Source organism: Periplaneta americana, chromosome 4, assembly GCF_040183065.1.
Source record: "Periplaneta americana isolate PAMFEO1 chromosome 4, P.americana_PAMFEO1_priV1, whole genome shotgun sequence".
NCBI lineage: Eukaryota > Metazoa > Arthropoda > Insecta > Blattodea > Blattidae > Periplaneta > Periplaneta americana.
In genome coordinates this window covers 146,238,171-146,251,552 of record NC_091120.1, presented here as the reverse complement: position 1 = coordinate 146,251,552, position 13,382 = coordinate 146,238,171, and the positions used below count along the sequence as shown (strand labels likewise).

The following is a 13,382-nucleotide window of genomic DNA, read 5'->3' as shown; positions in this document are numbered from 1 at the left end:
AAAATAGGTCGCAAAATCTCCGTTTATGTAGTCCAAACGGCGAAATATCGCCCAATCTGGCAACCATACAGTGTTGTTGTCTTCCAGGGCCTGCAGAATTGTATGAATTGACACTTACATCAGATGGAAGTCTGAACTGGAAGAAAGTGAGCTTAGGTAAGGAGACAAACCAGCCATAATTGATAAAGTAAGACTACATATAAGTACATGAGGCGAGGTAAGGCAAGATCTTTTCTAATTCTATTTGACACTGACGTGTAGACATAGAGGAACACAAAATAAAAAAGAATCTGCTTTTATCGCTACAATTCTCATGTAATCGTTCAGGAATCACACTCCGCTGCATGTGGTAAAGTCAAATAAAGTGAAAGAGTTTTTCGGACACAGAAGTAGCTATAAAAATTTGTGAGGTAAAGATCGAGGTATCACCATCAAGGCGCTTGGAGAGGCACGGAGGTAGACCTCCATGCTTTCTTGAACTCGGCACTAGAATGGGATAGTTTCGCTTGCACCACGCACAGACCGTCTTTAACCCAGATACTCAATTTGGCAAGGGTCAGAATAAACCTACTGTCCAAATTTCACGAAAGGATCCCTGCTAGGGGAGTATAGTCCTTGCGGGGTAAGAAGAGAGAGTAAGCCAGTAACTCAGCGTTCTTGAAGGAGCAGGTGGATGGGAGTGGTGTCATTGGCCGACTGGGACAAACAAGACTCAGTCAATGGCCGGCCGGTTCCGTGCCGGGGATAGGTTATAAGAGTGGGGGAAAACTTGCATTCCTTGCTCGGATCTTCTCGTGAAATGCGGACTGTAGAGGCCGCAACCGTTCTGGAGGGTTTGATAACGAGAAAAATCTTCTCAAAACACGCGGCTGAAGCCATGACAAATATTTGTAAGGGGACAAGAAATAAATGCACATGTACGATTATTCAATAGAAAGCCATATTTTGCAATTGTAACTTTTTAAGTCTTAATTTCGGTGACAACATATTTCAAAGGTATCCACTTAGCCCTGGATACAATAGACGACGACTAACTAAATACATAATTATGTCCACCTCTAAGGAGAGGATGGACTAATATGGTGAAGGATAGAGTAAGATGGAAGGCTGTATCGCTAACTGATGATGATGATGATGATGATGATGATGATCCACTTAGCCCAGTTTTATCATAAGTGTGAGCTGTACTGCAAACTTCCTACTTGAGTGTTCCCTTTCTTGTAATGGAAAAGCTTGTGTAAATTCGGCTTGTATATGATTGAAGTATAAGTTACTTATGTTAAACTACACATGTGATTATAGGACAAATAGTAAATTGTGACAACTTTCAATTGAACAAAGCCTTAATATTGCCACAATATCTTATAAATCTTATACTGTAATAATTACGACTTGGAAATTATACCACATTTTTCAGTAGGCTTACCTCTCTGTGCACTAACTCTTTGATAAGTCCCCATAGAAAGATATCCCAAGAATTCAAGTCTGGGGACATAGGTGGTCAAGATACAGGTTATCATCGAATCATCTCTGAAGGAAATGACGGTTTAATTCCCTCCGAAGCTGGGTTCTGAAATATGACGATAGCTTTGGTATGGATGACTTCCAAGACGACGGTAATGGGAACTATTAAGATGATAGCAGTTATTATGGAGCTAGATCTAACTGATGACAGCGATGATGTTGCCTTCCAAGATGTTCATGACAATGCAGATGACATCTATGAAGGTAAAGAAATACATTTTTTTTAATATGACAAAAATACCTTAGCTTGAAAAAAAAATGTTATAGGTACTCACCAACTACACTTGAATGCTAATAGTTGGCCGAGAATTACAGTGAACGACAAAGGTCATCTCCAAATTCTCCATCACAAATGAATCCCGATTATATTTGAACAACGAATTATACTGTGAAAACGATCCTTCCACATCACAGGACGTCAGACGTGCATATTTAAAAAGAGGAATGTCACAAACACAAACACCGTCAATTTCACCTACAGGCACACCCTCCAATACTTGAGCAACTTTAAACATTTTTTTAAATCCACTGTTTTTCCCCCCAACACATTCTGTAATTTGTCCCTTAGTACTTGTACTTCTGAACCTGGTAGCGAGTCTAGTTTAATTTTCACGGCAGGCATCTCCCTGTTTCAGACAACAGGTTTTTGGATGTTAATAGTTTTTTATGGTGTCCCACAAAAAGCTTAGATTTGCTAATAGGAAAGGCAAATCGTTTTTTAAACAACCATCTTTCTGTATATCTTGAAGGATATCGATTGACGAAGTCCGATAACAGGGAATCACAACAAGATATATTGCCTTACTTGATAGACATGAGCGAGAGGCGAGAAATTTGTTTAAATTAAATAATGTTCATACCCGAGCTCTCATCTGTTGTGTTTGACAAACAAAGCGTGTAATGAAATCATCTTCAGCAACAATAAACATTCCTAATTATGTGTTGCAAGATCTCTCCTACTTGTCCATGTTAATTAATTCTCTAATAATAACACTGATATGCTGCCTAGCAGTTCTCAAAACTTGAGGCGATACTATTATAAAAATGGATCACGAATACACCACACAGCACTTAGAAACACGAAGCAACCAAGAATTCTTAAAAAGATAACGTACTTCCGAGTGATATAATTGATATAGATTTAAAATATTTAAAAGTTCTTGTAAAAAAATTATTTAAGTAAAAAAACTCCAAGATTTATGTGTTTATAATAGATTTCCTGAAAATATGTATTTACATAATTTTTTTGTGACAATATGTTTTTATGTGAAATAAAATTCGGGTTTTAAACTTTAAACTTCATGTTCGGAATTTTTAACTTTGTTAATTGTGTTTTATCACACACAAAAAGAATATTTAATTACATAGGAATCCACTCCTTAGCAATTACATAAAAATCTGGACCCTAGTGATAACTTTACATAACTCCAATCGGATACTTCTTTACTGCTCTGAAAAGTAGAAATTCATCGGGTTGTTAAATAACTTCAGTTGAATCTTCAAGTTTTGGAAGTCAGAAAATTGCACATCGAATTGCTGCAAAAAAAAAAAAAAAACATGTGTAACATTGGTAGAAAAAAACTTGAACTCAATGGTACAGCTTTTTCGCATTATATAAAAAGGGTGTACAAAGTTGCTACTGTACTCCAACCACGAGAAAGTCTTTGGGGACTGAGATGAAGCGGGGTAATGCTGTGAATGAATGTTGATGTCATAAGATGTCATAAGGTCACACACGTGGGTACTCGTATCTGTATTGGCTAGCTCTCAGAACACAAACAATAACATTGATACACACACATATTGATACTACCCTAGTTACAAAATTAGATCACTGTTAATGTCCTGGTCTTTTAATCTCTCCATACAGGAAATAACATATGCAGGAGAGCGCATGATTTTTAAACTGACGTTTTAACGGTAATATTATCTATCTACTTCGCTCCAATAGATGACGCAATAGTAAGCATATTCCTTTAACGGTTGATCTCCTGGTTGGAGAACAGTAACTATCAATCGGCTTATGTTATGTGAACCCGTTCAGGTGACCATAGATGTGAGATAATATCGTTTTGTTCCTGTAACATCAGACTGTGATCATTATTACTCGTAGATCCATGCCTGTGTTTATATTTTCTATATAATTACCAAACTGTCGTAGGCCAATCAATGACATGCAATTATTACCTATTCTTATCATTAACATTAAATCAAATAAAATTACCATTAATCACCACAATATCATCACAGATAAAATTCATAACTACGTAAGACAAGCAGTAATTTAAAAAGTGTGGCTAGACAGAAAATTAACTGAAATTCCGAACAATATGTTGGAAATACAGTTCAGTATTCTATTCTTGTAGCACATTTGAAATTAATGGGATTTCCTTTGGTCTGACCAGACATCCCCGATATCCGGGGACAGTCTCTGGTTTTGAGTTGCTGTCCCCGGAGAGCAAATGTCCCCGTTTTTGTCCCCGGAAATTAATTCTGTCTCCAGAAACTTTCATTTTGTTTCAATAACATTTTATACATAAATATGTAAGTACTGTGATGGAACTGCTGTGATTCTTGAACATTTCTGAAAGGTACTTAGTATGAGACAAAAGAACCAGCGAGCACAGTATGACATATTCTGCACTCTTTGAGAAGAACATAGCATTTTTTTCTTTCGTCATCTTAACATTCGCGTTGAGCGAAAGCATTAGAACTGCCACAGCGTCCTTTTTTACGTAGTTAAAAAAATGAGGAATTTTGTGACAAACCAACAGGTGAAAAGTGGTAGGATGTTTTTGAACAATTAAAAAAAACTCCATTTCATTTGAAAATCTTCTCAAAATAGTGTCATTAATCATGTGTCTTCTTGTCAGTAATTCATCAGTTGAAAGACTTTTCTCCACAACGAACTCATTCTGGACTGATAAGTCAAGAATGAAAGTTGAAACCGTTAAATCTTTGTTACAAGTGAAAACAAACTTCGATTTCTCATATAAAGAACTTAGTGTGAAGCTGTATGGGAATTAACAGATCCTTAAAAAAGATACATTCTTCAGACATGTCCTTGTAAAATGTGTGTGTATAATTCAGTGTGTACAATATTATGTAAAGAATATCCATGTACGCGTCAATACTGAAATTCAATTGAATTATGTATAGGAGAAGTTAAGATACTCTACAAAATTAGTGTGCAAAGTTCTATCAATGTATCTACTGTTACATGTATTGTTTGCAACATTTCAATGAAGAATGACTAGGTAAGCGTTTGCGCTTTTTCTTTAAATTGCCGATGTCCCCTGCTGGATCATAAAAAATGTGATCAGCCTAATTTCCTTCCAAAACTTAGAGTTCAGCTATTCTCAGATCGGTTGGGAAAAAGTTCACGTCTGACTGTTCAAACTATGAGAGAAATAAATCAACTTATCTTACATCTATTGTAGCAATAGTATTAACACTATGTTAATGAACTTGTAACATTCACAGATCAGTGGCAAGGGTGTCGCTATATTACCTGGAAATGAAGACTACAGGCCTACCATATTAATTTGTCCGACAATGCTGTGAGGCGTGGCTTTTTACATCGGTCCAATAAACAACAATAGAAGTATAAAACTATTCCACAGTTATACTACTTGATTACAAGAAGATTGAAGAACAGACCTATTCCTGAAATTCATCTTTATAATATAAACATTTCAGCATTTACAAAATACAGTAGAATAATTTGGCCATACACATTTCCAAGCTCCAGACGATGGAATGACAAAAATTTTATAGGAACTTTGATCTGAATCCATGTAATTAAACTCTTGGTTTTCGATGAAACGTGGTCCTATTTCAGCTGTTATAATAAACAATGAAAGTTAACTGATGGTGTAGCACATACCAACAGCATTGTCTTCCATATCATCATGAATATGTTTTCACAGTTGTCCACACAATAAAGGGAACCTTGAAAATATGAGAAATTGCATTTATTGCCGATATGACTATTTTCAATGTTTCTGGACGAGTTACTGTGACTTTCCAATATTACTATATTCTAACATGTATGTTATTACTATTATTACATTACCTTTATTGTGCAGTGTGTTATAAGACATAACTTTATCTGTCATACATCATGTTATATTCAACTTAAATGGAAGTAGTTGCATTTTGTGTTTAAAGTCTATTTTCTTTATAGAATAAATCGAAGTAATATGGTTTACAAAAATCTGTCAAATCAGTCAAATGAATATCTTTCTTTTTAAATGTTAAGAATGTATTATAATAAACAGGAAGTTCTAACATTTGCGACCAAATATTATGTGATGACTTGAATCACATGTGATTCTTTGGAAGTTTTAACGTCTTTTATAAGAAATCGCGGTTCAAGTCTTTACACTTTGCGGAGCACTAGAATGGCAGAACTAGGTCAAGAACAACCATTCCTCCTTGGCCCCAATCATTTGAAATTATAATAGGAATAGAATAAAATAGTCAAGGCAACTTCTTCTGATCCAAATTATTAATAGGCCTATTCATTAATATGCAATCAACATTTTACTGGAATCAATGAATAAATAAATAACATTACACTGAAACCGAATGATCATTTTTAAATTAAATGTTTTAATGTCTACAGTTAATTGAAATGTATTAAAGGAAAAAAAAACCACATATCATAATAATTGAATTATAAATTTTCTCTGTTAACAGCCATTTTAATAGATTTTTTTAAATAAGGAGCATTAGCAAATTGTATGTTTGGGAATTTATCTATTATCACGTTATAAAGCCTTAGACCGAAGTTGCTACTGTGATTATATGCTACAGTTGTAGTACATTTAGGAACTGTCAACCATATGTTGTCTGAGCTTTTGGTTTTGTATTTATGTGAATATAAATTAAATATGTTTCGGTTTTTATGTACGAAATTCAGGAATACGTTGTTATAAATTTGACGGAAGTAAAATACTTTAAATTTTGAATACAACAGCTCTGAAGGATAAAAAAGAGGTTTATTAAGGCATATTTTATTATTCTTTTCTGTAGCAGAGTTATTGGCATTAGGGAGGTACTATAAGCACTACCCCATCCTATAATGCCGTATTGTAATATAGCTTGTACTAATGCGACAATATGAACAGTTAAATGAACTTTGTTACACAAAAATTAAAGTAGATCGGGCTATATAACAAGTTAATTACATTTATTGTATATAAATTAAAAAATAAGTAACGTAATAGAAAAAATATAGGCTATAATAAATTTATTATGAAAAACTAAAATATTATTAGAAAAATAGAGTGCATACACTTTATCTTTCCACAATTTCAACGTCGTCTTTTGAATAGGCAGGCATTTTTAGGACTTACACATTTTAAAATTCTAATAACTGTCCGCTCTACGGTTTATCTCGAGTGTTCTTGACCCATAACCGAGTGCTCAGCGCGGGCCGCGTGTGGGCTGCTGCTCTGTGCACTGCCGCTTACACTCTTTCTCCAGCGTGGAAAGATAAAATGTGTGCACTGTATAAGAAACTAACACAAGGTAGGCCTACTACACAAAATGAAAAAGTAAATAGAATGAGAATTATGACACTTGTTATCCAAAACTAAAAAATAATGCGACGATACGTAAAATTATACAATATATTGTAAATAATTGAAAAAGAATGAAACAACATAAAATGTATTATACTAAAGGGAAAATAAATATAACACCATAAAATAAATAAGACAAAATTAAACAGATAAAGATTATAAACAGCTTGCTTACCTTACTAAATAGGCCTAATGCAAAAGATATTAGATTACTATGTAAAAATAACGTATTGAATAAATAGGGACAGAAGTGTTTTGAAATAAGTAGTAACTATACTTTAAATCTTTTGTGAAATGGGGTCGCAGGAGAGTGGAAATCGGGTTAACTTTAGTTAAGCATTTGTCCGTCGAAGTCCTCTCCAAATGGCGACGCCACTGTTTGTCAGTAGGTCTGTACAGAGTGGAACATAAGGTAGTACATTAATTTTAGGATGTGATTCCTTAAAATACAACGAACAAAAAAGTCTAATATCATTTTGCTCGTTTTTGCGAGGTTTTTGAAGAAATAATACTTTTATGCCGACATTTCGATCGCGAATTTTACGAATACTGTTTAAAATACGCTGTACGTCCAACTACACACTAATGCAATGTAAACATCACAACAGCTGATCAGTTGCGAGTACTACGTAAACCGTCTGCCGTCTCGACAGCGATGCCAGATTTTTAGACCTTCTGTACGTGACTCGACAATCAATGTTCGCAATGTTTCTTCAATCGATTAATTCGTTATCTGTGAATTTTCTAATTAAAATACTGCTGCAATATGAAGGCATAACAAACGTTCTCTTCGTTGTTTTACAAGAAATTAAACCGTATTTTAAACAATACTCTTAAAATTCGCGATCGAAATGTCGGCATAAAAGTATTATTTCTTCAGAAACCTCGCAAAAACGAGCAAAATGGTATTAGACTTTATCAAGGGTATCCGCACTAAATTGAGAATAGATGTGAAGACTTGAAATGTAACGCAGAAAAATGCAACTATATCCATCCCAAGGTTGACAATGACCAGACTGTTCTAGGTACTTTATTCGGAGTTATTGTAAACAAAATTAATTTTCTATTAATAACAAAACTTATTATAAAATGTATTCACTGACATTTTAGCTACAGTGAGTGGGATTGATGACTTCAGTGCTATGCGATGTAACAGCATACAACAATTCTATTACATGCATTGTTGTAATATTTTGCAGAAGAGAAGATCAATTTTGTTTTGAAATTACCATTTTAATTTCTAAATTATCACAATTCCCAAAAGCGTAACTTGTGTACAATAACTATGTTGCGTCCTTGAAAATCAAGAGGTATCGTCAGCATAATTATTTTGATATTATTAATGATTATGAACAACGCTCTCTTGAGTTTGTCTCGATAAACATGTGCGAATAAAGTAATAAAAATTATCCCAAATGTTATACATTTCAAAGAAGAAGAAACTAAGTGCTAAGTTCCACTACAACAAAACAGTACTAATATTAGATGTCCTCTCATCAATATTCGAAGTGTTTTTTTTTAGATATGACCAATTAAAAGAAACTGAAAATGATATTTTTAACGAAATTCATTAATTTAGCATTGTCCGCATCAAAGCCGCGACTAATGAAAACGCGTTCCCATACTAGAGAATAAAACCAATTAAAATATTGCTCACCCACATAGCTCAAATGTCGAGTGTTAGGTATGCAATAAAATTACCACACTAACAATATTACAATTCATGTTATACATTTGTAATGCCTATTCTTTTCTTACGCTTAAATATGTATTGATTTTATATTATGGTTATATTCATACATTCACTAACATCACTTCACTTATTTACATTTTAAATTAGTTATATTTTTGCATGATTAATATTGTATTCCATCTTCACGGATGAACACACTGAATTACGTACATCGTGCTATGATTACATGTTTGTCATTCCTCATGTGCTAGCATTTACTAAGCACGATGTTAGATAGTTTATTTTGTGTTGCAGTGTCGATTCACTTTTGCATATTTCCATTTTGGGTTTCATTATTTTATTGTTAGTATTTCAATAGAAACTAATTTTGTGAGAGTGCATTTATAATCATTTCTACGTCAGCTTCGTTAGATATAGTAGCTATACAGTATATTTGTCAAAATAAAAATAACGTATCATGTTATAGTGAGGCCAATGAGTGATTATCCCGATTAAAGCAACTGAAACATGACAGCATTGCCCTTTAATGCCGCCATGAATTATAAATGGCCTTTATCAATTCAGTGCTTATAAGCCATACGTTTTAAATGTTGTTTTCAAGAAATTGGGTTTACAACTAACTTCAGTATAGTCAAACAATTAATATCATTATCAAGGGCGCCCGCAGGATCCAATCTCAGTTGTAGAGGAAACGGATGGACAAGGAGAGAGAAATATAAATTACTCTGCGCACGCATTTCTATTTTGAAACATTTGTTTTTCATTTGTTTACTGAGGGTTTGAGAAAACATGTATCGAACTCATACAGAAAAATTTAAAAAAGAAACTCCTAAAAAATAAAAATCTCAGTGGCAGCAATTGCTACCACGGCTACTCCCTGTGGGCGCCTTTGATCATTATATTTTATGACCACGTTGCATCTTAATACTGTGACAGCTGGTTTCCCTTTCTGCCTGAAAACAATGTATCTTGCATGTACTATGAATTTATAAATAATAAAGTTGGAAACTACATGATTCTCATATTCAAAATGTAATAAACTTTCAAATTTCTATAAATGTGTACTTCTTTATAAGTAGTAGAGGACGGAAAAATGTGCGTTACCACGCGATACAGGTTAGTTTGGTCTGAAGTATGGATGACGTCACAGTTACATGCGCAATAACATAAATGCACTACGAGAGAGCGGCAGTACAAGTAGGAACCAACAAATGACCTTCAGTGTCAACTTCTAGTCATATGGGAAAGGAAGCCAAGTATTTACAATATTGTTTATTGCTTTTGTGCAGGTGGAAGTGTTGTGTAAAAGTGATTTAAAATACTTAAGTCGAAGGATTTGGAATTAAACTGTCCAAGAAATAAATACGGAAGAGAGATTGTTATTCCGCAAGGGGAAAATATTTTCTGTGCCGTGCGCAAATGTTAAATTAAAATACGTAGGAAATATTATATAGAGCGGCATTGTAACAGCAAGAAACATACCGAAAACGTACAAAGGTCTTCGACACCAAGTAGTAAAGAACATACACGATCTGAATTTAATGTGGATTTATGTAATATGATGATTTCTGCAAATACTCCGTTCAAGAAACTTGATAATCCACATTTTAGAGGTGAAAAGGTGAAAGAAAAATTTCACAAATTTTGCAAAAAAAAAAAAAAAAAAAAAAAAAAAAAAAAAAAAAACTGGTTATACAGTTATGTGTAACATTTTGAGTGGAGGGAAAAACGACATACTACGGCGCTTTTTTCAATTGCACCTCTAACATGTGGCACGGAAAGAAGCTTTTCGATGTTGAAAAACTGTTTGAGTGAGAGACGTCGAACTTTCTCTTTCGATAATTTATGCATGTAAGTTATATTGCGGTTCAGTGTAATACATCCTTTAATCATCCAAGCAGTGGCAGGCAACATTTGAAGTAAGTTTTTAAATAATCATAACTATATTACAACTTCATTCCAGTATTTATAGATCGATTGAATGGAGTGATGTGGTTCTCATTACCAGACTGTACTCTCTTGCCGCTTTTACGTGAATGAATGACAACAGTATAATCCGTTGACACTAAACTTAAGGCATAACGCACATTTTTCCGCCCTCTACTTTTAAGTAATTCGGAATTATTAGACAATAGCGATGAAAGGACTTCAGTAAGCTATCGATTCCAAAGAGGCAAAATGGAGCAAACACGTACTAAAAATATTCCTTTTCTGTATGTTAAAGCGGCATAATCATTGTACAACGTCTTTGACGGTAGTTTCGAATAATTATGAACCATGATGCTCGTATATTTCAAATTTAGTTTCAAATTTTAATGAAACTATCTTTACAAATACTTGTTCTACATCATAACTAGGTGGTTTAAATTATTATATTCTTCTAATTTTTTATAATTCGTCAAATATTAAAAATTTGAAGTTTTAAAAGCACAAAAAGTTACTTTGCTTTCAGAATTTTAATTCTCTTCAAAGTAGAGAATTATTTTTTCCTATTATATTGTTTAAAATTAAATGCTCATATATTATAGTGAATTGCATGTATAGCAGTGTCGTAAGAAACTTATTTTCATTTTCATTGCATAGGAAATTACTAAAATAATTCGCATCTCTAAAATATGTCATGAAGTAGAGTGAGTCAGCCAAGACCGGCGTCAGTGGAAAGTATTATGCGTAGTCACTGCTGCGCTATAGCAGTGATCAGAGCTCTTGCTAGCGTACATTTCGTGTGTCAATTATGAAATATAGCCATGAAAAACGAGTGTTTATTTACGACAATATTATGAAATACGAATCTTGGAGAAAAACTTCCGTCAGTCATCCCCCGGTTCGTCAGAGCCTTCTAAAGGACTGATTTACAATTTAGTTAAGAAATTTCGTACAACTGGATCAGTTTTAGATAAGAAACGAACATACGTGAAGCTTGTTCTCACTGAGGAGATGTTAGATGAAATTGGCCACCGACTAGACAGAAGTCGTACATCATCATCCCGCCGTGTAGCTTAGCAGGTAGGGGTGTCAAAGACTTCAATGATAACAGATATGAAGCAATTAAAATTAAAACCTTAACAATTCGTGTAGTTCAGAGGTTAACGGAACTCAATTATCAGAGCAGACTTAGGTTTTGCATGTGGTTTCAACATTAGTGTATGATGGACTACTTGACCACACCTTAATTTTTTATAGTGATTATACTTCGTGTAGTTCAGAGGTTAACGGAACCCAATTATCAGAGCAGACTTAGGTTTTGCATGCGGTTTCAACAATAGTGTATGATGAACTACTTGACCCCACTTTAATTTTTTATAGTAATTAAACATGGTTCCACCTCAGTGGTTAAAACTAAAGTTTACGCTTCACACATGTTCGTTTCTTATCCAGTACTGATCCCATCTTACTTTGTATAGTGAATAAGCATGGTTCCATCTCAGTGGCTAAAAGCAAAATTTCCGCGAGTAACCCATATTCACTGAGGAACTCAAAATATCCGGCACGAAATTTGAACCATTTTGGAAAATGAACTGCAACGAGTTGCTGGACATGTCTTCAGGAGATGTGCAGCCTGCCAGATATCACAAGGACGTCATTTCGAACATGAATTTTGAATTCGGTAAGTACATCATCAGGCAATACTAACCGCAAAAGCGCGAACGAATCCTCCGCATATGGTAGCGTCGTTACGTATGAATCAGCCGTCGTGAGTTCGGTTAGAAGTCTAGCCCAGGCTGGTTCACCCTGTAGTATATTACCTTGCCAATAAATAGTGTAAAAAGAGCAAAGGACATATTATAAAACATGATTTTTAAAAAGGAGAAAACTTATTTTACTAGTTTACAAAGAATATTTTTGTTACTTCCTCTATCTATGACTACACAGAAACGGCCAAATTTAAAGATCGACTTTGTTCAAGTAGTCTCTCTTGTTATTTTTAAGCTGTGTTAAACAGCTGCTTTTCTCTTTATGATAAATGTAAGGTTGATTTAATATTGAGAAAACTGGCATGAAACTTAAAGACATCTCGAATATGCTCAAGTCAACAATCATCACGTTGGGCCGTATTCTTAACGAGGGCTTCCGGTGGATGATCAGCGAACTAACGTTTTTCGTATTCATAAACCAGTGTTAGCGATATGATATGATATGATATGATATGATATGATATGATATGATATGATATGATATGATATGATATGATATGATATGATATATGATATGATATGATATGATATGATATGATATGATATGATATGATATGATATGATATGATATGATATGATATGATATATGAAACCTGTACAAGTAACCAGTTGATAATCGGGGCTAGTTTAGCACGCTCGTAGCGCGGGCTAGCGAAATGTCTACGAATAGCACCCTTAATGACCTTACTCTGCACTTACTTTTTGCGTTAGCATTATAGTAATAAGCAAACAGACATGTTGTAGTTGAATTATATAGCATTCATTGCATAGCTATCTACTCCTTCAATTATATTGTACTTAAATTCAGTAAATAAATAAACAATAATATACTGAATCATTTTTTTGTTCGTTTCACATGACACTGCAGCATTTTGAGGAGTC

The 13,382-nt window shown here is 34.1% G+C and overlaps 1 protein-coding gene across 2 annotated transcripts in view; it reads left to right on the top strand.

Annotated features, from left to right (window-relative positions):
- LOC138698273 (uncharacterized) overlaps positions 1 to 9,851 on the top strand; it is a 51,665-nt gene extending 41,814 nt beyond the window's left edge. Inside the window, exons 4-5 of one of the 2 annotated variants that reach the window (XM_069824059.1) lie at positions 88 to 156; positions 5,008 to 9,851. In XM_069824059.1, coding sequence (XP_069680160.1) covers positions 88 to 156; positions 5,008 to 5,045 — 107 coding nt within the window. In that variant the 3' untranslated portion in view covers positions 5,046 to 9,851. The remainder of the gene's footprint in view (positions 1 to 87; positions 157 to 5,007) is intronic. The other variant, XM_069824060.1, reaches the window with a different exon arrangement.
- Positions 9,852 to 13,382: the final 3,531 nt, after the last annotated feature.